At 36.7% G+C, this 26,717-nt stretch overlaps 1 protein-coding gene across 12 annotated transcripts in view; it reads left to right on the plus strand.

The window, feature by feature from the left end:
* Positions 1–26,717, plus strand: part of App (amyloid beta precursor protein) — a 255,064-nt gene that overhangs the window by 71,098 nt on the left and 157,249 nt on the right. For all 12 annotated transcript variants that reach the window (XM_004842236.4, XM_004842231.4, XM_087213534.1 and 9 more), the window contains one exon: positions 8,319–8,448. In XM_004842236.4, coding sequence (XP_004842293.1) covers positions 8,319–8,448 — 130 coding nt within the window. The remainder of the gene's footprint in view (positions 1–8,318; positions 8,449–26,717) is intronic.

Consider the following 26,717-nt stretch of genomic DNA (forward strand, 5'->3'; position numbering starts at 1 on the left):
TCTGCAAAGTAGAGCAATTATTGACTCATAGAGAATTGTATGTTGTGTTGTGCATAAAATATTTGTATTGATGTCTTAGTCAATGCTCAGTTATGTACTTTTCTTATTCTCAGATATGTTCTTAGAAAAAAGGAATTGGAATGTAAAAGCTTTCAGAAGATGAAAATACTCCATGATTAGTCTGCTTCTGTGGCATTTTGTTATAGGGCTTTTAATTCTTTGTTTTATGTATGCTAGCTGCAGGCGTCCATATAAATTTGGAACTTGGGTTTTTATTTCTGTTTTTTCACTATATAAATGTAAATTTAGAACTCTTACTGTTTCTCTTGGACTTTTTTTAACCTTTGATTTTTGAAATGCATAGATTTTTATACAGAGATTTTTACCAAAGTGTTATTTACAGTAATGGAAAACTTTTTAGAAAATCTAAATTTCCAACCAGGAACAGTTGACTTAATGAGGCAATGCTCACAATATTTTACAGCATGTGAAGAAAGCAGGATTGTTAATACATGAAAATATTAACAGTGGTTGTCTTGTGTGATCACTGCTAATTTTTATTTTCACAAGTTTTCTCAACTGTGTATCAGTTTTATCATCAGAAAAAGTTATCACAATAAATTGCTAAATGAAGGTTATAAAGGGGTAATGTACAATATGACCCCACATTTGCTGTTTAAATAAAAAATATATGCATATAAAATACTAAGACGAACCACAACACATAGATTATGTTAACCTTTCTTTTTTAAAAATGCAGTTTCAGGCAAAAGAAAGAATAGTAAAATGAATACCCATATACCAATCACTCAACTTCAATAATTTTCAATTATAGGCAGGAATGGGGGTGCATGCTTATAATCCCAGTACTTAGGAGACCACAAGTTCAGGGCCAATCTGGGGTACACAAGGAGTTCAAGGCCAGCCTGAACTACATAGTGAGACCCTGTTTCCAAAAAATAAATAAATAAATAATCAAGGCTGGGGATTTAGCTCAGTGGTTCTGCCACCTGCCTTGCAAGCACAAGGTTCCGAGTTCAATCCCAGGTACCAAAAAAAAATCAGCCGGAGATTTAGCTCATTGGCACTGCGCCTGCCTTGCAAGCACAAGGTGTCCTGAGTTTCATCCTCGGTACTGGGGGAAAATAAAGTCAAATCTAGTCACCCTTGCTGCTGGGTAAATCTGCAATGAAAGTTGTTATTTCAGGTTTACATTAATTCTGGCCAGACACTGTGGCAGGCCTATTACCCATCCACTTTACTGACCTGTAAATTAAGATGTACTGAAGCATCACGTTACTCTATTGACTTCTAGCATATGTACTTCACGCGTCATTTATTTACATTATGTAACTTACCGCATTCTTCAAAAAAAATTCTTGAGAATGTGTTAAAAATTATTTTCAAAATTGAATGACTAAGAAGAAAATAGGCAAGTTATCTTCAGAATTAGTAGCAATTCCTATTTTACTTTCTCCTTTAACTTTATTTTCGGCCACTTATTAGCCTACTTTGACTTGTGGTCTGGAATTGAGTTGTGTCTTAAATATAACTTTTGGTCTTAATCACTTGCCTTAGCTGACCTATTCACAAAAGGAAAGAACTTGCCATTAATGTTAACAATAAACTTCTATAGACTCTGACAACAACATATTAAAGAGATATTTATGTATATAAAACTACATGTTGGCTTTCTTAAATGTCAGCAGTGTCTTTTCTTGCTTTGCTTATGTAACAATGTCATCTTGTTTGAGATTAGTATGTTTCAGTTAGGAGAGACACAGAAAGAGAGGCTTCAGGTTTTTAAAATTTAGAACAGAAATCTTCTGACCACGTGTTAAGGTTTCTCTGCAATGGACTAAACCATTTAGGCCACCCGCTATAACCTTTTAACGTGGATCTAAGACTCTTGCTACTGGACCTTTTTCTGTATATTAGTATTGTGGATTTCTTTAGTTTTCTTTTAAAAATCATGTTATGTACTGATATTTTAGCTTTCAAAGATAAAACATGGCTCTATAGCTGCTTTTCAGGTTCCTAAAACAGCCCTTTACCTTAGACGAGAGCTTGGCTTTTAATTTTTCCCAGATGACTTCCTCAGCTAGGCATTATTCACATTAATCTACTTTTTCTTACATAAGATGCTATTATCTGTATAAGTTGCCACATCTGGTTGAAAGGACAATATTGGGCTATTTTTCTCAGAAGCTCATAATCCAATAACTGCTTAGAGCATCCTATTTAGGAGACAGGCCCAATGGGAGCTTAATATATACTGAATTTCTCCATCATGAATGCATTCAAAAGTTATCCAGAAATACTTATTAAATATTTAGCAGATACTTACTGTGCTAGCACAGTGTTGGCCGCTGCTGAGGGGATGCAGAAATGGGCACGTTGTCCTACCTTCCAGGAGTATATATTCCCTTAGGACTGGAAGGCACGTAGGTGGCAGAGGAGTGCAAAGTGGCCCTTGGTCAACTACTGTGAGAAGATACAATGATAAGATAAGCAGCCTGGGTGCAGAGCTTGAAGGAGACTTGGTGCAGTAGCAGAAGTCAGCATCTGAAATGGACTATTTGTTTTATTTTGTTCAACTGAAAGGAACATAAAGTAGTAGCATGTGTTTACAAAGGGGGCTTGAAGGGGACCTTGGTATCTCTTAGGATCCAAATTACATAGCAGGATTGGCAGGGTTAGAGGCCACCAGACTGTCTGTCTGATCCTCTGTCTGTGCCTGTCTCCACTCATCTCTGCACATCTTCCTGCTTTCTTTCCTTAGACCAACAGCTTCTTCAGATGTCTAGGTGACTTACCCATGCGTGTGAGCTAATGAGCTAATATCAAATATCCTCAGCGTCTGTCGAGAGCCTCTATGTGTCAGTTCAGGACTCTTGAAGAAGGAGGTGAACTATATGGTCTACTTTCCTCAAGTCCTAGTCAGCTGTAAGGGCAGAGCTGCATATTCACATGTGGTCACTGACAAGTGCCTCGTCTTCCCTCAAGACTGAGGGTAGGACCACGACTAAGAAGGGAAGGAGGTTGGCCACTTCAGGACAGCCTTAAGATCAAAGATAATGAATGTTGATGCCTTAGGGGAGTTATGCTGTGCTGAATTATATGTCCTGCCCTTTAAGAAAGTGCCTTTTCACTGAGCAGGTGGTACAGGTATGTGCTTACCTCAGTGTGAGGTATGCTGTGATGAGCACCAGACAGCAGTCCCCAGGTGGAGAGAGAGGGGCTGGCATTCTGTTACACGGTGACAGAGGAGGTCTGTCCAGGTGGCAGGAGTGGGAGAGGGACGCTCATTGGCTCAGACATTTGAAGTGTGGTGTAAGGGATCTCACGGTAGAGTGTGCTTGGAACAGTGTCTGCATTTCTGCAGCAGCTGCTCTGTGTAGCTGTGACTTAGGAAGATTTACAGGAATGGGGGACAGTTTATTTTTCAAGTAGCCAACCCAAGCCAGGATTTGCTTCTGCTTTAAGTATTTATAAATGTAATTATTGTGGTACAGAGTTCTTTTTGCATAATCAAGAGCATAGTTAATTTTTAATTAAGTTTCACATAGGAACATTTAGGAAAAAGGGGCCATCAGGATAAGGATGTAATGTTTTTATTGTATTAAATTATTAACAGTACTTTTTATTTCACCAATACACGTGTGTATTGGGAAACTCATGCAAATTAAATAGCTGAAAAAACTTAGACATCTTTCTTTCTTTCTCCTTCCTTCCTTCCTTCCTTCCTCTCTTCCCTTCCCTTCCCTTCTTCCTTCCTTCCTTCCTTCCTTCCTTCCTTTCTTTCTTTCTTTCTTTCTTTCTTTCTTTCTTTCTTTCTTTCTTTCTTTCTTTCTTTCTTTCTTTCTTTCTTTCTTTCTTTCTTTCTTTCTTTCCAATTCAGGACCTTGTGCTTGCGAGATAGGTGGCAGAACCACTGAGCTAAATCCCCAGCCCTAGGCATCTTTATTTTTTAAATAAAGATTTGAGACACTGCAAAGAAAATATTAAACTTGTAATTAATTATGGTGAAATGCCATGAACTTATTTAGCTATGAGGACATTTGTTTGTCTAATTATTTTAATTTTTATTCTTGACTAAAACTATAAACTCTGCTATCTTTTCAACATAGAAAAGTGAACTTAACTCTAAACATACACTGGAGCACTTTAATAAAAAACTAGATACAGTATTTGAAATATTTATCATTTAAAATACGATTTATCATTTTGTTTTGTTTTGCTTTGCTTTTGCTTTTGCTTAGTTTGTGGTTGGCTTATGCCTGTGAACATCACATTATCTAACTGGGTTTAGCTGTGCTTCAAAAGAAATTTTGTTACTTTGATATTTGATCTTCCTTCCCCTTTAAATAAACCTTCTGATGTTAGAACAGCAAAATTGTATTGTCTTTGGCAATTCCAAATTAATAACTTCTATCTCTAAATAAAAGTAACTGAATAAAGTTGAAGTTGCTATTTCCATTTTATTGATTAGGACAGTAGGCAAACTGTATATGGGATTTATGTGGTTCAAATTTTATAATCTCTATATCCTTCTGAGTAATCTCTAAATCCTTATGAATATTTACAATTTCTACTTTCAGCAATATGGAGATAGAAGCTGATAATCAGGAAATAGTACACGTGCCCGTAGATTGCATGGTGGGAACTAGTAGTAAATTCTGTTTGGATGATCACTATTTAAAGCTCTGGTAATCTTTAGGGAGAAGCCCTGTGTTCACAGAATTCAATTTGTTAGTTTGCAATTCTACTTTCTTAGAAATTGTCAGTTCCGTTGCACTGAATATTGCCATAAGAATCTGAAGATGGCATGCATCCTACATGAAAAAGAGGTTCCTGTCTGCTACTAATCAGTGGTATCTATAAAACAATTGCTAGTTTAAAATAGGGAAAAGGGACATTTTATGTCTGGATTTCCCTAAGCTGAAATGGCATATCAGAGCCCCAATCCCTTTCCTGAAGAATGTGCAAATGGTATTAACCGTGTAGCAGCTTACCAGATGTATATCAGTGATGTGTATTTAACTCTGGCCTGCTGCTTTACTGAACCAAAGGTTATGCCTCCTTTTGCTGTGTTCTTGGAGGATATGTCAGCAGTGAAATGGGAGCAATCAAAGGAGTTCTTAAGGTTTCTAAGGAGATGTAATCATATTAACAGTGTTCCATTTATTCAGAGGGCCAACATAGGTCCCTTAGGAACTCCAGAAAAACCCCTACCAGATGTTGTGAATCTAGAAGAAGAGTTAACTAGGATCATGGAAGCCCTGAAAACCTCAGTTTCTCAGGCTCATGAAACTCGTCTTGTAAAATTTATTAAGGAGCTCTTGGTTAAACAGAAAAACCACCAAAGGTTTCTGGAATGGCAAATTTTGGATTACGGAAGATTAGGAGAATATAGCCAGCGGAGAAGACTTTCTGAAAATCCTGCTGGGGCATCTGTATCTGGTGAAGACACTTAACCTCTGGGGGCAGCACAGCAAGTCTTCTCATTGCAGTCTAACTCAAAGTTGGCTATATAATAGTCTTGATCCTTTCCATTTGCCTGAAGGCTACTTCCTTTTCTAGTTTCCTAATTTTCATTGTCATGCATGGAAATAAATATGTGTTGCATTATTTAAAAAATGGGAAAAAGGAAATGTGGCCTGACTGTGTTTGTTACAGGGTTTGTAGAAAACTGGTAACTCCTAAGGAAATTTTCAGCAGAGTATTTATTTCTATGAAGTGGCAGCTAGAACCACTCTAGAAAAATGCAGTAAGTTACACTTTACTGCACATAAAATTATATCCCACAGAGCGAGCTCCATGGTGCCTTGAGTTTATGACTCACGAGTGCTGTACTTTTGTGATATAATACACAAGTAAAGATGGTAGGAAAATTATATTTCTGCGCAAGAAGCCACTTTGCCTTTCACTATATAGAGTAAAGCCATGGCGCCATTACATTTTTAGTAGCATTTTCAAGTGGAGTATTATCTGTGTCCTGAAATGCATATATTGAAGTGTTAAGATAATTAAGAACAAAATAAAATACAGGGAAGATAGCTGTACCATCTGGAGCTAGGTTACTGGCAGTATTTGAAGAACCTTCCCCAAATCTAGCCCAGGATTCTGATTGTGTGTGTGTGTGTGTGTGTGTGTGTTCTTTTAGCATATTCTCCCACTGTTGATTGATCTTTTATACTTTAATTTTAATGTTTAAAATATTCTACTTTTCGAGAAGCTATAGATTCACTGAAAAATTGAGAAGAAAGTACGAAATTTCCCATATATTCCTTGCCTTCACAGATGCAACCTCCCCACATCAACATACAGGACATTTGTTACAATTGCAGAACCTACACTGACATATCATTATCACCCAGCGCCCATAGTTTGCCTTAGGGGTCACTCCTGGTGTAGTACATTCTTTGGACAAATACAAATGTCATGTATCAACTATTGTGCAGAGTAGTTTCTCTGCCCTCAAATTCTCTGTCATTGATGGTGAACCTTTTCGGGCTTTCAGTGATAACAAACAGCCCAATGTGGCACACGAGCCATAGGTTCACAACCACTGCTCTGTGTTCTTCCTGTGTATCTCCCTCACAACCCACAACCCCTGGTAATCCCAGATCTTATTACTATATTTATAGGTTTGCTTTTTCCATAAATTCATACAGTATGCAGTCTTTTCCATAAATTCATGCAGTATGTAGTTTTCTGCATTAGTCAGCTCCCCATCACTGAAAAAATATTTGAAATTATCAACTTAGTAAGAGAAAAGGTTTATATTGGCTCATGGTTTCAGAGGTTCTAGTCCATGGGTTCTTGGCCCTGATGCTTTGGACCCATGTAACTAACTCAGGTAAAAGCTGTTTTCTCACATTGTGCCCATATGTGGGGATGTCTTCCTTCCTCCTCAGTGTTACTTCCAAACCACTCACCCGCTTTCCTCCCTAAAACACTGTCTGCCCCAGCTGTGAAGTGCATGCTGTCAAATGAAAACACCATTCTCCTCTGCTGTCAGAGTTATCTGTGGGTCTCTTTCCCCCGCAGTGGCATTCATCCTTAATTTTTGAAGATTTTAGTTCCTAGTTTTCTGTCTCCAGTACAACAATCTTCGCTTCATGATTTGTAAGTTATTTTAACAGTGATCCTTCCAGTATTCTAGTTTCTCAGTTCCATGATTCTCGTTCCTTCAGTGACCTTACTTTCTTCCTTGTCTCCAATTTTCTCTGATGATCATATTATGTACCTTGACATTACCAATAATTATAACTTCTCCAAAATCTTAATTTCAGTTCTCTGACTTTCCAAATTCTATTTCTTCCTCCTCTCTTTCTCTCTCTCTGTCTCTGGTACATCTACAACCAAAAATTTTTTATCCCACTCCAAGATTCACATTTTATACATCCCATCATCTTTTAATTGTACACAATTTTGTTTATATTCTCACTTTGAACTCTTGATTCATGGTGCATACTTACAATCAGTTCTTGCTTATTATGCCCTAGTTCTCTCTTTCTGTCTGGCAAAACAGCTCATTTTAGATATACACATTTGTGCTTAGGTTTTTCTTTTAAATATCTACTGATTACTATTAATAGAAATGGTTTAAAAAGATTTAAAAAAAGAAGTGGTTTGATATTTCACAAGCATATTTTAGTTGATTGAATTTGACATTTCATTCCAAGTGCTTAGCATTTGATTTACTAAGAACAGTAATCAAAGTGATGGGATATATAGCTGTTGATGGAAGAAAATTCATGAGTACAGTTCCTTATCTAAATGACCCCCTTGAAAAATTTTTGATAAATTATTCTCATGTAAATTACTTTGAACAAGGAGATTGACTTTTATATAGGAAGTTTGTTGTATATCATATTCTGTGTATAAAATATTTGTTTAGTTAGATAGGGGTAAGTTGAATTTAACTAAAGATACCTGGGTTTGTCTACTGTAGCACTTAAGAGTATTAGAGACTGTCATCCTCACACCAGATTATTTTGCATTGAAAACAATCCATCCTTTAAAGAATTTCTCCTTTCTCCTGTTTGCTTCTATTTTTATCTCCCCTGGAAAAATACTTATATCCAAATGGGTGCAGTAAAACATAAGCCACATTGCTTAATGGAATTACTGGTGACTGTCACTTGCACTTTTTTCTTCACACTAAATTTCTTTAGCTGAGTGGCAAGTAGAACAGGTTTAACCTCTAGGGGACACCGATACCTTATAATAATGGCAGAGGGTCTTCAGGTGCATGTACATGTCAGGACCTGTGCCAGGTAATAATGGACTCTTCCTGTATTCTCTCTCAGGTCTACCCTGAGCTGCAGATCACCAACGTGGTGGAAGCCAACCAACCAGTGACCATCCAGAACTGGTGCAAGCGGAGCCGCAAGCAGTGCAAGACCCACCCCCACTTCGTGATTCCTTACCGCTGCTTAGGTGAGCCAGCCCCACCCGCTGTGTCACTGCTGTTGACTGGTCAGCTTTGGGTGATGGAAAGGAAGGGTGTTGTAATGAGGTCAAATGCACGACTTTCCTTCAGCACGTTGCCACTGTCTATAATTAGCCCACTGTATCTGTGGGTTCTACATCTCTAGATTTAGCCAACTATATATGGAAAATATTTGGAAAAAAAGCCCAATTTTATCTGTATTGAACATATTCTTGTCATTATTTCCTAAAATATAAAGTGTAACATATTTATAAGGTGTTATAAGTCATCTAGAGATTATTTAAAGTATATAGGAGGGTGTGCATAGGTTGTATGCAAATATTACACCACATAAAAGAAAAGATTTGAGACTGTAGATTTTGGTGTTCTTGGAGGTCTATTCTAGACCAATTCTCTGCAGATACTGAGGAATGAATGTATTCTTCTGTTTCAGACAATTAAGATAGTCTTTTATATTAGGAGAGTACAGGGGTAGTATTTCTGGTATCCTGCCCCCAAATGCATTTACCCAGGGTGTTTATTAAAATTAGAAATTTCTGAACCAATCCTAGCATTGGTGAATGAAAAATGCATGGTGGTGGGGCCTGGAATCCTTATTTTCCAAAATCTCATAGGTTATTTTCATTACACTGACTGTCATAGACATATGGAATGGGGCCCCTGTATGTTTCTTTACATAGACTTCATAGAAAAAAAGACTCTAATGTGAAGTTCCAACATTTTGCTGTTTTCTTACAAAGCCTTTTCTTGTATCGATCAACCACTTTTCTTATAGTTTGTGATAGTCAGGAAGTTGGAGTTGAGAAATGTTTTTCTCTCCTTATATTAAACTGGAGGAAATGGTCAGTCAGGTTTAAAATCTTTGACTTCAAATTTCACTTTTAGTTTTTAGTTTTGAAATTGAGTTTTTTGTGGTGTCATGCTTTTTTCTTCTTGAAACACTGTCATAATGATATAGGGGAAAGAGGTGCAACTCCCAAACCTACTAGATACCCGAAACGCGAGTTTGTGTTCTCTAAAATCGAAGAATGAATTCTAGGAACAACGGAGGTTAAGAGTAGGAAAAATTTATTGAGACTAAGAAAGCTTCTGCCTAAGAGAGACAGAAGGGGGACAGGAAGGTGGGTTGCCCACCCACCCCACTTTTCAAAGATGTTTTATATAGCAAAGCCATGTGGTGAGGCAGGTACGGGACAAAACTATAAGACCCAGTGGAAATTTACAAGGTAGGATAAAACCATGACCAATCAATAAGATTACAAATACAGTCACCCAGGTAATACTGGTTAAATGGGGTCAAATCTGGAAACAAGTCCTGTAGCAAGCATACCGGGATTTTCAGTTAGGGTGGGTCGGGATATTTCCCAAAAAGGCTGCATTAAGACCTTGTGTTTCCCCCCCACCTCCCGCCCAGGTGATTGATACCTGTTTAGAATATTAATCACTGCTATTCATCTTACATGGGTGTGGTAGTTTCTCTCTTTTTACAATGCTGGGCTTCAGTGAATGTGTCTTCACTCTCCTCCATGTTGGCTCCTTGTGGGCTGGCCCCGTCTAACTGCCTACAAGATATCTAATTAACTTACCTAACTGCAATAATAAGTCCGTATTTTATTTGACTTGGTTATTAATCTCTTCTTCATTGATATTTTTATGTAACCAGGCATTGTGGAAATCTGTGGTCTTGATCTGATTACTTGCGATGCATCTAGATGTTCTTCATGAGTTTATTCATCAGCGGAAAGACTGTCAATAAGAACAGAGATCTTCATATGGAGACTGTGGACAAATGTTGCTATACATTCTGATGACTGACAGGAATCTTTAGAGGAAAATCTTTGCTTTCCTAGCAGGGCACTGGGTTCCACCTCCAGCACCACAGAAAGGAAAGTCCCAATTGCAAACTTAGAAAATGGGGGTAACTATTGGAGATTTTGGAGATCTATACAATATTTGGTCAACGATGCCATAAAAGCATACTGACTGCTGCTCATTCATGTGCAAATTTGAGAAATAAATAGATAACATAAGGCATTAGAATGAGGATTTCCTATGGTGAATTTATTACTCATAATGTAACTGGTGATTAGAGTATGGAAAATTAAATTCTTAAATATTTATTAATTGATAAGTTTTTTTGTTCCTCCTTATTCTTTGTTCCTAGATGCTTTATAAAGCCTCTTGTCCTTTTTTGTCTGATCGAGAAGTAAAGATTCTATCATATGAAACAAAGTGCCACTTAAATACTGGATACAGAACTCCTCTATTTCAGGAAAATACTATAGAAGTGCATCTGTCTTCCAGGAACTGTGGATTTCAAACTTCCTCCAAGAAATAATGCACAGAAACAGTACCATTCAAGACAAGTTGCAGGGTAGATGATGAGTTGGTTAATTAGATGGGAGAAACTTTCTAAATGGTTTGTTTCTTTTGGTTCCTGCTTACTGTTGTATGCAATGTTTCAAATACATTTTCTTTAGCATGTTAGCTTACAGAAAATAGTTACTAGATTTTTGAAGGAATTATTATGTATACCACATGATGCCACACTCAACTATCATATCAGAAGTAAATTTATTTTAAGTGTTATTTTATTTAATTCATAACACTATTCGGAATTATTGATATTAGAATAGACTAAAAGGGCCTTTTCTTATTTCACGTTATCTATTATACATTTTGATCCTCATAGAAAGAAAAGGTCTGAAGGGGAAGGGGAAGTGAGAGGGGTAGGGAAAAGGAAAGGAAGGAAAGGAATAAATATGGGGAAAGGAGAAAACGAAACAAAGTTTTTAAAAATAGGAAGGGGTGGAGGGGTTGAAGGAAGGGCAGGGGAATGGGAAAAAATATGAACCAAGATATATCATGTAAAGGTAGAAATTCCGAATGATGAATGTCATATTCTATATCTAAAATGTACCAATAAACTTAATGAATTAATAAAAAAAAGTTAACATATGGTAAACTTAGTTTCCTAAAAAAAAAAAATTGACTAAAGGGAAAAGTCCACATTAAGATTGTAATTTACTGCATCATGCCAATAGTTGAGGCATATATTCCTGGGCCACACATCATTTGTATCTCTTCTGCTGGCCACATCTCCTGCCCTTCCTGAAGTTCCCCATGTAAAAAAAAAAAAACAAAACCCCAAAAAACCAATGTCTCAGGTTTACATGTGAAGCCAGAATGTTTTATGATAATTCTGTGAATACAGAGAAACTATCAAAAGATTTGTTTTTATTGTGATAAATTGAATAGATTTATGCACCATTTAGGGAAACAACAACCCAAGTAATTTGTTTTTCATACCAGTTTGTTAGTAATATTAATGGCCTTTGCTCGGCTTATATTTTTTAACCACTATAAAAAGAGAACCACTTCAAAATGTAGCATTTCACTGGCAGATATTTACAGAGATGTACAGAGTGGACCTGTGCAAGGGGAAATGGAGTGAAGGACATGCAGTCATTGTCAGAAAAGAGTGTGTTGACACTAACTGTTCTTGACCACTGAAGGAACTAGATAATCATTAGATGTTCCCACTAGGGATTGGGCCTATTTGAATCATTTATATTTCTTACTTTATAAATCCCTAGTCTTTTTCCACTGGACCTGAAATAGACCCTAATGTGACAAGTAGAGCATACATTGTCTCCTACCTTGCCATTGAGCTTAGGTTAGAATTAAGGAGTATGGGCGTTGTTTGTTTCTTAGGTACTGGAAAATTTTCCAAAGGTCTCAAATAAAAGAATTACACAATACAGTTAAAATAATGTTGCCATGTACATGTAATGTCTTGTATTTCAGTAAAAGGAATAGAAAGATATAAGTATATAACTGATACATGTACATTTTATTTGCCCTGATATTGCAAGATCCCAGTAATTTTAACATTGCTTTTACTTTCTTCCTTTTGTTTTCTCTTTTCCTTTTGCTTCTTCTTGTCCTTACCTTCTTTTTCCCCTGATTTCTTAATCTCTTAGCCATCTCAGTATCGAACCTTTTTTGCAATTGCATAGGGCATCCACTGGAATGTTGCTTCTATGAGGCATATTCTGTTGGTCTTCTTACAGAGTTATAAATACTGAGTCAGAGAGGTTGGATTTCTTGCCATAAGACACACACTCACTAAGTGGTGGGATTAGGACTAGATCCCACCATCTCTTAATTTATAATCTAGTGTTCCTTACAGCTCAGAAAACTTATTAGAGCAATATTTACCAGGCTTATAAAATTAAATCATAATAGGAAAGACTGTGATTTAGAGGCAATAAATAGAACTTCAAATAAATTACAACAGATGTTGACAACCATGACCCCTGGTGTAGTATATGCTGTTTTGGTTTTTTTTAGTACCAGGAATCAAACTTGAGTCTTTTCCCTTGCGAGGCAGGCTGCGGAACCACCAAGCTAAAAATCCTCAGCCTGCCCTGGTGTAGTATAAATCTCCACATGATGTTTTCTACTTTATAGTCACAATAGATAACAGTCTTCATATTACTTGCTGCTCAAACAGAAAATTGTTGTTTAGCATTAACCTAAGAATTCTCTAAAATCTGACTATATCCAAATATATTCTATAGACAAAAGAGATTTTTCACTAAAGTTAATTCTTACAAAAATGCCACCTTGAAAACAAAGTAAGATTGTTTTAAAACATTAATAAGCTTGAAGAGAGAAAAATGTCTGTTATGTCTGGCATGCAGTCTCCCTAACCTCTCTGTAGGCAAAGAATCCAGTGTTGCATGGAATAATCCACGTGTTTGCCATGGATGTACCTTGCTCTAGGATCTTGCATTCCTGGTGGAGATGAGAAAACTTTATCAAGTTGCTTTCGCCACTTTCTGCCCATGAAGTGGATGATTTCCCTTCGGAGTGAATTGGCTTTCTCATTTTACCCTCTGTTTTTGGTAATACTGTTGGAACCAGAGTCAGTTCTGTCTTAATCATACAAACATTTTATTAATTCTTGCATGTGTAATTCAATGCACATCAATTTATTATCACTCAGAGATCTCTCCTCGCCTCCCCTCCTCTTTCTCTTTCTTCTCTCTCTCTCTCTCTTTCTCTCTTTCTGCAAAGCTTTTCACCTTTTCCATTTGAATGGTACTTTTCATAGTGTAATGGATCCCACTATTGAAATTGCTGCACTCTACTTGTCCCTGACCAGAAGACAAGATACATTGCATAAGATAAATACGGTTGATTTGCGGGTGCAGTCAGGTTAATAGCTTTATCCAAAAGAAGATTTACAAGTTAAACATTTACTACCTGGAAAGTCATTGTGGTTTTTTTGGGTTTTTTTTTAATAATCAAGACTTTTCAAATATATAACTAGTAATGACCAGGAAACTATTCAGATATAGTCAAATGAGAAATTAAAGATGTTCAGTTCATCTTAATTTTGAATTTCATTGTTTGAATGAAATTTTAGGACAAGTGTTCTTGTTTTTTAAGAGGCTGTTCTGTGAATGATCTACAGCTATTTTAAAATCTTTAAGATGAAAGGTATGTATTTGAATACTCTTAACAGATGATGTGCCATAGGAGTTCTTTGAACTTTTGTTAAACAAGAGTTCTTTTAAGACTTCATAATAGAATATTCACGAATGTTTACACAGACTTCACCAAACTTGAAAAATGGGGTGGGGATGGAAAAAACATTTTTATTGTAAACTTTAAAGATCTTGTAAATATCCTGATGTCCAGCACAGTAATTCAGTGTAATAGAAAACTAAGAAATGCTTTTTTGTGAACTTAAAACTTTTAAATTTTAATTTTATGAAATAGATACAGCATATCCTTTTTTAAGGGGAGTGTTAATCATGTCATGAATACTGAAATGAAATTAAGAAAGTATTTTCCTCCAAGTATTTTAATACTTTAAAAAAATTACTAGGTGGGGCGGGGGATTTAGCTCAGTGGTCCCGCCGCCTGCCTCAAAAGCGAAGGGTCCTGAGTCCGATCCTCTATACCAAAAAAAAAACTACTAGGTGTTTATAGTTAATCAAAATTGATTTAAAAGCCCTGGGGAAGAAAAATAGATTTTTAAATAGTTATACAAAAAGCATTCTCAATACAAGAAATGACAGTGAATCTGAGAAAATAGATAGGCATTTCAATTTCAGTATCAAAGGGTGTTATGAACATTTGAATTTTAGTACTTGACACAGAAAGCTCTCAATATTTGTTTTTATGTACAAAGTAAGGATAAATTCTATTATTTTTCTTTCCTGATAGTCACTGAGTGGCCTTGTTAAACTTTCCCTTTTTCTTCCCCTTAGTAAATGTCAGCTCTTGCTGGTGTGATATGTCCCAAGAGACTGGGCCCTCTTCCCTGTCTTTTTCTTCCTGCCAGTGAATCTCAGGCTTTGGCTTTGACCCTAGTGGTGAAAGGAAGTCCCATGCCAACAGCTGTGCATCAGTCTGGAGAGCAGCTCCTGCAGATTGCAGGAGAAAAATCAGGAGAGTCCAAAGAGGGACCATCCCCTGAAAAATATGCTGGTGCATTTCCTCTGTTATGTGACCAGCCTGCACCTAGCGTGGTTCTAGCATTCCCATAGAGAGTTTGGGGAAAATATAAATGCTTAGTACAAAATTTAAAATAGGGCACATAGAAACTTCAGAAAAACCCAGAGTTGAAAAATAACAAAAAACTTATAAGATACAAAGGAAAAAAATGCATCATTGTCCAGGTATGAGCAATTTTGGAATAGTATATTAGTCATTATAACAAAATACCTGATATAATCAACTTATGATTAAGGAGCAAATATTTCTTTTGGCTCACAGTTTTGGAGGTTCTGGTCTGTAATGAGTTGCTGTGAGCATATGGCCAGGTCTGTGTTAGGGTGGGAGCACTGGTGGTGCAGAAACTACAGGAAGAGGAAGAAGCCAGGGTCCCACAGTCCCCGTATGGGCGTGGTCCGTGCTGTGAGGACCTCCCCCTGGCCCTACCTCCCGAGGATTCTAGAGCTTGTGGGAAAAGTCTCTGGAAGGAGGGCGGAGCCGTGAAATGGATCCAGAGGGACAAGTGGAGAAAAGGAAGAAGGTCACAAAATGCGAATGGGGATGTCCTGGCACAATAGTTTGTGTTGATAGGATTGGAAAATAATAAGAGAAAATTAGAATACAGCTAAGATGAATGTTTGGAACAGTGTGGAAATCACATTTTTAATTTGGAAAGACATGAATTCATTTGATTATTTTGTTTATCAGTTATCCCAAAGGTTTTTTGTTCACATATTTCGTGAACATGTGAACACAGTCCATGTGGTTTAATTTCTTTTTATATGTCATTAATATGCTAAAATCACCTCTAAGATATTCACTTTGTTAATCCTTATTATAGTGTTTATAACTGTGCATCGAGATGAATCTTTATTATCAGTTCTTTTAATAGATGGTACAATTAGATTAGAGAAAAAACTGATTTATACTTCGGAGTAAATATTTCTGTAACCTGTAGTATACTGGTGATACAGTTCCTCATCATTTTCTAAATTTTAATAACACCCTCATAAGAGGGTAATGGAATGGAGAAAATATTATAATCAGTGCATTTTGAGGGCTTGAAAAGGGAAAATATAATTGTAAAGCTATATTGAAAATAGTGCACAATGCTGACAATATTGCTTTCTTACAGTACTCGTTCAATTTGAAAATAATTGGATTCTATTTGAAATGTAAGCTCCTTGGTGATTGGAACTTTTGTTTATTCACTGAAAAATTCCCAGAGCTTGGAATATATTGTGGCACATAATATGTACTTAATAAATATGTATTGAATAAACAAAATGAGGATTTAGCTGGATATTGGGAAAAGGAGGAAAAGGCAAAAGAAGGGATAATCTAAGCACTAGGAAGACAGTAGACTTGGAGCAGGAATTCAACCTGTCTAAAAGACTTGCTAAGATTATGTTAAATGTCATTTACTTCACTTATGCTTGTATTAACCAGCAGAAGGGCAGGTTTTATTTAACAACCAACAAGTGACATAGGAATCTCATATTCAGAAGACAAGTGTCTTTGGATCTTAATTAAGAAGGTCTAGGAAATAGGGTCATACCTTCTCTAAACATGTCTAGAAAAAAGTCAGTATGTACGGGAGGCCTCAGCGTGCAGAGCTAAAACAATCTATTGGATTAGTTTATGATAGTTCCATTACCTTTAGCTTTTTAGATCTAATAATAAAGTGTTGTTTTAATAGAAACCCATTTCTGAACACTGTTCACAGTGGATGTGAATTTTTTTGTGATTGTTATGTCATACCTTAAGGGTTAGGATGCTGTGATGAACATTAATTACCATCATCACGTTTAAATTCTTTATTAAATGAATAGATGAATGCGGTATTTTAGTAGGTGTTTGATGTAGGTGAAGACACTTTCCTTCTAACAATTTCCATATTTTTATGCCATTAAGTGTTTTGGGCATTCCATTAATTTATTTAATTTGTGATTTATGTATTTTCAAGAATATCACTCAGCTCGTGTTCCTCTAACTCTTTCCCTTCAGCATCAACCACTTTGCACAGCCTTTTAAAAATGTGTGTTTTTAAAAGGTTTAAATGTCGTTAAATATCTGCATATTTATTGGATGGAATCTTGATCAGCTAGAAAGATAATTTTTCAGGGTTGCTGGATTCCTGTGAATAAGTCCTTCAACTCCTATCTTATTGAAATCTTAACATTACTTATAAGCCAAGCACTTTCTACCCAGTAGGCTCAGTAATATCCTCAGTATGCCAAGACGTTATCCTTTATTTTATCAGATAAATACTTTGAACTTAGTCTTTCTTTCGAACTCTGTTCCCATCTAAAGGATTTCCTACAGCCTAGATATTGGAGATTCTAAGACCTAATATTTGATTGTTCTTAGAAAGCCTGCCCTTGACCGCAAAATGATAAATCACTCAGACTTTTCTTAGAAGATTCTGTTATCTGTCTTTTCTCACCAAAATCAAAATCTTTCTTCAGCATTTTCCCAAAGCCATTACATTTGTAGGGTAAAACAATTCAGATCCCAACTATCACTTTCCTTTAAGATACAATTTAGTCATCTTTATAATTTTAAATGAAAGCCCAAAACTGTGTTGTTTGGAAGGAGGAATATCCCTTGTGGTTATGAACCTTAATCTTACACAGTTTCCTCATTTCTAAATGTTCACTTTCAAATGGATATCTACCTTTGAACTCTTTTTGTGTCTTCTATGTGTGTGATAGGGCCTCACTTTGAAAAGCTGCTTAAATCTTAGTTTGACTTACAGGCAGAGATTCTGCTTGCCTGGAATCCTTGCTCTTTAAAATATTTGCTCCCTGGAGAGGAAAATTTAAGTTGGCTTTTTCGTGTGACTTTGGATTGTTGACCTGGAAGACTTTGAGGTAATGGAATGTGCTTTGGCATAGTTCCACTGCTTTCTGATTGAGTAAGGCCACGAAAGGAAGGCGGGGCTGACTGGTAACAGCTGGGAAAATGTACCTTGAGATGTTTGAAGCCTGAATGCACTTTCATTTGATGCCTTGCTTTATTGCTTCAGGGAATTTTAAACTGCTGCATCCATGAATGTGCTGCAGATCGTAATGACGCATATTTAAATGATTTTGCATCTAAACAAATGCATTCACTCTTTGTCTGATGTGTAAAATTTGAATGACACTTGTGCTCTGTCTGAAAGGAACAGACATTTTCATTATCAAATTCAATCAAGCAGAAAAGTAGCAAAGGGAGCAGAAATTTCCATTTACATCTATGATTGAAGTTGTAGTGATAAAAGAAAATTACTAGGTTGAAGATGAGCTTCGTTCTCATTTTGCTATATGACACAGGATTTTGTCAATTTGGAGCCAGTTTTTGTACTGATGTTATTGAGGGAGGCTCGGATCAAAAGTCTCAAATTATATATAACCTTTAACTAAACTTAGAGATTTCTAGGTGGTTAGTTATTTGTGAACAGATTCTGTGCTCCCCATTATTTGTTATCAAGACTTAGCTGTTAGCTCTGCGTTCCAGTTTTGGAGAGTTACAATACTCCCTAGCTTTTCCTTGTATCCACAGGTGTAGACATAACTCAGTTGCCGTAATAAATCTCTGTATTTGAGAAGTGGATCAGGATTCCCCAAGGGAAGTTTTTCTTAAAGAATTGTTGGGGATCTGCCTTCTGAAGCCTTAATGCAGTTATTTCCTGCTCTTCTGTAGAAGTCCAGAAATTCAATTATTTCAGCTCTCAGAGGAGTGATAAGCCCCAGAAAATTGATTTACAGTAATGAAACTAAGCCTTGTTTACAAATCTTGAGTAGTAATTTCTGAGTCCACTGCAGCATCGTAATAGAAAGAGAGATTCTAATTTATCTGGGGACATATTCTCATTGAAAAGATCATGATTTTTAGAACATGACTCAAAAGGCATGTGGATAATTTTAAAGGATATTTTTATTGAACAGCTTGATGAATCATGGTAACATTTTTATTCCATAAGGCACTGTGTTTGTCATCCCTATTTAGTGTTGCTGGTGCAGTGATAAAATTCCGATACTTCTTTTTTCTCTGCTTTGGAAACTTCTAGTAGTGTTCTAATACCTGGCAAAAGGTTTGCCAGTTTCAAGTAGAACATTCTAATTTCTTCCTGGCTGACTCTATTGTTAAGTGCAGTGACATCTTTTTTCATTCTCTGGTTTCTCCTCATACAAGATTTTAATCTAATGAGCTATGGTTCATTGTTTTTTGGGTAAAGTCTTGAGATTTGATGAGTCAGTTGGGTACTTGATTCTGGTACATTTGCTAAAAGCATTATCTTCTGAGTGGACGTTTTTAACAGGTGACTAGAAATGTCAAGAGAAGGGTCAAAATTGGAAGAGCGGGGGAAGCTGTTGAATCCTTAGGCAAGGATGCTGTATTTAAGTAACAAAGCCAGAAAAGGAGAGAACAAAGGGTGGAGTCTTACTTTATAAACAGAAATGTTAAAAGATGTGAGCGAGTGAGAAGGGAAGAATGACAAAAGTCAGAAAATAGAGAACAAGCTCTCTCTGGGTTGGTGGGAGCTGAAGATTTTGGTAAGGAAGCTGTCTTGGGGAACTTGAGAGCTGAGACCACTGCTTTTGTTGCTGTTGACCTTGAAGGAAAAGTTGCTCATTGGAGGTTGTTGGAGCTGAAGTCAGGGCTGGAGGTTGACTGTCACTGTCCAGAGCTCTGTTGAAGTGTATCTGTGAAAGTGCCGCTTCCTGTCCTGATTAGAGCCTTTCTCACGCCTGGGTTTCTGAATATGGCATATGGAAAAAACATGCTGTGTATTTTTTACCTCCCTGTATGATTTAAGGTTTTGGTAATAACTGGTGGTTCTCTTGGCTCACCATACATCAGCCTGGTTGGTATTTTGTAAGCAATTATGTGGTTCTTTTTAAAAGCCCACATGTAACCACATTTAATTGTATCTTTAAAAATCTGTCTGACTCTGAATTTTTTTAATGAGGAGAAAGAAAGAAAAGTGTTAGGAGAAAGCAGCCAGTGAGGATACTCGCATTTTCAAGGAAAAAAATATAATTTAGGAGGATATCCTTACCTTGTCTGTTTTTCAACTTATCTCTCAGGAAATAAGGATTGAACTAAACTAAAGGAGGTTCAGGTCTACTGGAAATCTTAACTTCCATAGCTACATAATTAGCCACATACTCAAGTACAGATTATAATACGAGAACCACAAAGAGTGAAATGAGGGGAAAAGGCCAGTTTGCTGTTAAATAGAGTTAACAGCAGCAACAGAATCCTCTCAATGACTAAAATGTATTATATTAATGATGGCATAGAGAATAAAACTGGACATTCTCAGTGTATGCAAACTTACACTTTATGGTTTCCCTGCATAAGCCTGTAACTTTGGCCTCAGATTTTCTTCCATAACCTCAGCTAGTCCACATTCAACTCACCACTCCTGGGAAGAAATCCTCTAAAATCTGATGCTCAATCTGCATTGCTCGTTGCTGTCCACTGGCCACGTGTAGTTCTTGAGCACTTGAAAAATAACCACTCCCAACTGTGTTGAAAGTGTAAAACGCACACCACATACAGGAGAGTTACTCTGGGAGGAAAATAAAAAGAACATGTAGTGTCTTAGTAATAATTGTTACATTGATTGCATGTGGGAAATTATAAAATTTAAGATATACTAGGTTAAATAAAGCATATTATTAAGATTAATTTTACATATATCTTTTTACTTTTAAAATGTGGCTAAAATCACATTTATGGCCTATATTTCTGTTGGCCTAAGCTGCTGTAAGCACTTTCAGTGCAGGATTATGTCTTAGCTCTTTTGTATTCTCCACGGAACTGGGCAATATACAAAGTGGCATTTAGTAATACTTAGTGGTGACAGAGATAATTGCTTAAAATTAAACTGAATTATGTTAGGTTTTAATTTTTTATTCTTGTTTCTCATCCTAATAGAGCATCTCTGGCCAGGAGGCATTTATAGAATTACCATTTAATACAAGTTGGGCATCCCTAATCCTCACATCTGAAATTCAGAATGCTTCAATATTTGAAATCTTTTGAGTGCCAACATGATATGACAGGTGAAAATTTTACACCATGAAACTTTGCTTCCTGCTTCAAATTATTAGATACTGTGTGAAATTACGTTCAGGCCTTTGTATAAGGTATATTGTCAGGCCTGCTCTATATCAACAGGAAAAATAAACAGGCTGCTTTTAGCAAATACCAGCAGCTTCCCAGCAAGTAGGACAAATGGACTAAAAAATGTGGTTTACAACCCCCGGTGTCAAAAAGTCCAGTAATGGTATACATACCTGAGCAGACCATCCTTGGGCATCTGAGTCATAAATATGTCACCACAGATTCCTTAGGCCCTTCAATACCTGTGTAAGCCTAATTCCTTTCCCCATTAATTGCTAATATCTCTCCGCTGGTGTTAGCCCATCCATTCACGGGTGAAATCTCTCCCAACTGGCTGCCACTATCTCTTTCTCTCCTCGTCAGCCCCTCCACACATGGATGTGATAAACTCAGCTTTTCCCAGCTAGCTGCTAAAATCTCCTGAGTTTTAGTCCCTTTTAACTGGAGTAAACTTTTCTTTTTCTCGCAAAGAGCCTGATTTTTTGACAAATAAATTCTTTATAACGTATGTATTAAATATGAATGAAATTCATGTTTAGATTTGGGTCTCACCCACAACCTAATTTCACGTGTATGTAAATATTTTAAAATCTGAAACACATTTTACCCAAGCATTTTGGGTAAAAGAAACTAAGCCCCTACATGGGAATCACTAGATTCACCCAAGTTATTGTGTTGTCACCAAATCCAGAACTCTTTCTACCATATTCTATAATTCTGTGATTAAACAAAACACCAAGCAGGAGCAGCTGGGCCCTTAGGGTATGGGAAAAGGCAGTCTGCCCTTAAACTGGTACCAGAGCAACAAATCTATGGGACAGGACACATCTTAGTGAAGGCATAGAAAATTTGATTGTTTTCCTTCCAAAAGGGCACATATTGTTTGATTCCATTTGTCTGTGGTACCTGGATTAGTCAAATCCAAAAAGACAGAGAAAATGGAATGATGGTATTCAGGTACTGGGGACAGGGGAGATGGGGAGTTATTGTTTAATGGGTATAGAGTTTTCATTTTGCAAAATGAAAATTCTAGAGATGGATAGTTTCATACCACTGTGCATGTAATTAACACTACTGAACTATATACTTAAAAGTGGTTAAGATGGTGAATTTTATATCATGTGTATCCTACCACAATTAAAAAAGAAAAAGAACAAAGTATTCTAAAAAAATGTTTTATAACACAATAATTTGTAAGAAAACAAAAGCCTTAATGAGGTGAGTTGTAGTGGATTATTTTAAGCAGACCCTTACTACCTGAAGGAGCAGCTAGCTTGCCTCACTGGGGAGGTAGTTAGTCGTTAATAAAGCAGAATCAGTGCCACTCTTGACTTGTCCAATCCGAACCTTCATTTTAACAAGTTCCCCAGGCAATTCCTATTAACAACAGAGCTTGAAAAGTCCCTCTGGAATCCTCATTTCTCAAAGCATAGTCCATGAGCCACCTGAATCCGAAGCACACGCCCCTAAATCCAGGAAGTCTGTCTTCAGGTCCATCCCAGAATGCATAATAGGTCCAGGTGCTGGGAGCAGAGGGATGATGAAGCTGCAGTCTGATCTCAAGTGATTCTGCAGCACCTTAGAGTTTGAAAACCAAACAGCATGGAAAGATGTAACAGAAGAAAGATTGATGCTTCATTTTTTTTAAGATGTTGGAATTATTACACATACTAGTAACAAAAAAAGGTGTGTGATTGATGATAGGATGTCAATAAATGAATATGGTCAAAAAGAGGCAACAGGAAAAAGTACATACACTTAACTCATTTCAGGGTGGTTAGTGAGGAAGCTGGCATTTCAGAATTAGTGGAGGATTTTGACTGTGGCTGAGCTTTTCAGTCCAGAGTTGAGGCTGCTCTGCAGTATCCCCATCAGGCCTGAGATTCCTTATAAGTGAAGAGGGATTGAATTCTGTGACCAGTTAAATTCCTAAAACAAGGTAAAATTTGGAAAGCAAAGAATTTCCTTTATTGTTGACATATGAGTGATTATTTTTAAATTCTAAAAGTTTTTAAAAAAATTTAAGGGGCCGGGGATTTAGCTCAGTGGTTCTGCCTTCTGTCTTGCAAGTGCAAGGTCCCGAGTTCGATCCCTGGTACCAAAAAAAAAAAAAAAAAAGAATTTAAATGCCACATGTTACTTACATGAATTTTTTTTGCTGAGATTTCTGACCAAGCTCTGTCTAGTTATTATAGGTGGCAAAGATGAGAAATATAGGCTAAGAAGTTTTTTTTTTTAATCCTAGCTGTTTTCAACTATAATAATCTCACAGATATTCTTTTGAAGGCTGCATTGTTTATGTGGAAGCAAATTGTTATTTGTCTATTTTACAAAATTTTATGTTGGCTTTAGAGTTCATTTTCCAGAATAGTTTTAGAGTGACAGAAAAATTGACAGTCTACTGTGTTCTCATAGAACCCAGTTTTCCCTATTGTTAACATCTTATATTAATATGATACATTTATTACAATGAATGAACCAATTTTGATACAGTATTTTAACTAAAGTCCATAGGGAGACATGAGCAATGCATTCAGTACCCAGATGATGGTATTAAATGGGTACATGTTATCAGCGTGATAAATCATTGATGTTGAACTTGACTACCTGTCAGACATAGTTGTTTGTCAGATTGTTTTCTGTAAAATTACTCTTTTCCCCCTTTGAGGACTGTACTTTTTAAAAGTCACTCTGCATAGTGTACAGTGAAGGAGTGGAGATATATGGTTCACTTTCTCAAGTATCTGTGTAAATTATTTGCAATTCTTCTGCATAGATTTGTTTCTTTTCCTGCATTTATTTATTTATTTGGTTATATTCATGGGTATTTATGCTACATTTTGATTTATAACCCTGTATTACATTATAATACATTGTTGTCCAAATCATTTGAGATTAACTACTGCGGGCTCTTCAGTTGGCTCCTGTGTTCATCTGACTACCTCCCTTCCTTCTTTCTTTTAATATTTACAAGACTAATTTAGGCTAATCTTGCATACTGTTTGCGTAGAATCAGCCATTTCTCTAACGATCTCTGGTTCCTTTTGTTGAATAGTCTTAAAAACCAAGATCTGGACTTTAGTTATGCTTGCTCTACTGAAGTTTTTTGCTCTTAACTTCTCCACTGATAGAGGAAGGCAATGTATTTTGCCTATACTCACCTTGGTAATACACAGATCTGTAAATATTTATGTAGCCAACTATCTATCTGTATGTGGATGAAGGTAAATACAAGTTATCCGAACCTCTCTAATTCTCATATATTATTATATGGATCTCCCTTTGCTAATCTGTAAATTCTCACTCCAACAGTGAGAAATGTGTCTCCTACCACCCACTTTGTTATTCAATCTCAGAATATTTGCATAGTAGTATCATTAGAAGTGTTATTCCATACTTATATGGGGCTTTTTTTGAAAGCACTAAAATTGCTAACAAATTTGTATTTTGTTCCCATGTTTTTTAATTAATATATGTCCTTTGTGCTATTTTTATTTTTTAAGACCCAAGTTATTCATAGCCTGTGTCAAACACTATTTTTGTCTCATATCCACCCTGCCACTTATGTATGGATGTATGTATGTGGTGTATATGTGAGGCTGAACTCTGTTCACTTTAATAAATCTGAAAGAAAATTTAAGTGAAACTTCCAAATTCCACTTCTTTTACTTTTAACTTACTTGATCCATTTCATTTCTACCATCTGGCAAAAGTTCTCAACTGAAAACTTCCATCTGTCGGTTCTCACTGTTGTCTGGTACTGGTTACAGTGAAATATTGGTGACAGCGACAGTCCCTTAAAGAGATGTACAGTTCACGCTCATGTGCTGTTGGAGAACCCAGTAACTGCCCAAACTCTGAAGCAAAAGCCATAACAATTTTCTCACGTGGAAAGCTGGTTGAGAAGCATCTTGGCCGCTTCTTTAAGTATTCCTCTGCTTTTTGAGAATAAATGCCCCCCAGAAAATTTTTCCAGCCTAGTTGTTTGCTTGTAAAAGTTAAAGAATACTAGTACATAATGAGCAAATTCAAGAAAACATGTTTATCAAGAAAGAGTCTGAAGTGGTAAAATTAAAAAATTGCCTGAGTTAAATATTATTTTGTCCATAGTTATTTTGATGTACATATATGTAGTAGTAGGGGTTAAAAGTACCTCAATCTGTAATCTTTTACTTGTCTGTACATTCACGGGTAAAAATTAGGAAAACCATGCCCAGTGTTTTCCATAATTTTGAACATAAAATATCTTCTAGTGCTGGAATAGGAGCAAGCTAATCCTGTGTTCCTGTCTTACGTGATGATCCTTTACATTTGACCTTCAAATCACATTCAGAATCTTACTGCTAGTCACGATCATCTCTACTGCCCTCATTCTGGTCCAAGCCGTCGTTACCTCCCACCTGGATCATTGCAGCAGCCCCCACCCTGGATCTTTCTAATCCGAGTAACTGGTGAGAGTGTTGGGCATGTTCAGAACCTCAGTGGTCTGCCCTCACTGACTGATGGATCTTCTGTCCATCATTGCCCTCTGACATCTCTGGTCTCCTTTCTCTCCTGTGTGCTCACAATCATGCTTCTGCCCCAGGACCTTTGTTCTTGTTCCTTCCTTCGACTGGAATATTATGTTCTCGACTTTTTTTGTATTTTTTTGATACTGAGGATCGAACTCAGGACCTTGTGCTGGCAGGCAGCGGCACCAGTGAGCTAAATCCCTGGCCCTTCTCTCTTACTTTTGAATGGATTATTCTCTCACTTCCTCCAGCCTTCATTCAAATGTCCTACTTTCATTGAGGCTTTCTCTAACCATTCTATGTCAAAATTCCACTACCTACCCACCCCCAAATGGCCAGTTCCCTTCTTTACTTTATCTCTATAATATTTATCACTATCTAACAAATTATTTTTTCTTTATGATTTCCCTCTAGAATCTTAGTTTATCCCATTATTTTGTCACTTCCTATATTTTCAGTGCTTAAAAAAAAGAAAAAGTTCTTAGTGAAGAGTGGGTGGATGATGAACTGAAACTGCCAGAGGGGATTCAGAAAACTCCTCTCACATATAGGACATGTGTCCCGAGAACAGTTGATGACTGTGATTCCCCACTCAGATTGTCTTCCAGGGACTCTACCCCACTGTGTTGACTGATGTTATTATTCACATGTAGTATTTGTAAGCCTACAGCTGAGGAGTAATAATGTAATGACGACGAAACCCTGTTGTCCTCTGTACAGAGTACATGATCAGTAAATAATCATAGCTGTTGCTGTTTTTACTACTATGACTATTACTAATGTGAAAAATGGTTGATGAACATATATTGGGGAAAAGACAATAATACTAATTGGTTGAGCACCTTTGTTATGGCAGGAAGCTGAGTGCTTTATGAATATTAACTCATTTAATTCTCCCAGCTCTACCGTCTACTGCATGTGTGATCTGTGTTGGTTACATATTCTCGTGCTCATCTTTTTATAATTAAGTGAGAATTGTAGCTGCTTCACTGCATAGTTCTGAGGACAGTGAGAGGAGCTGTACTTAGGGTCATGCCAGTCATATGATTCATTTATTGAAGCTATGGGCATCTCCCCTTCATGAGCCAGTTCTGGACTCATATACAGGGAAACTG

This window comes from Heterocephalus glaber, unplaced genomic scaffold (assembly GCF_053883595.1).
Source record: "Heterocephalus glaber isolate CG9 unplaced genomic scaffold, H.glaber_assembly_v1.0 deba00000122, whole genome shotgun sequence".
Classification (NCBI taxonomy): Eukaryota; Metazoa; Chordata; class Mammalia; order Rodentia; family Bathyergidae; genus Heterocephalus; species Heterocephalus glaber.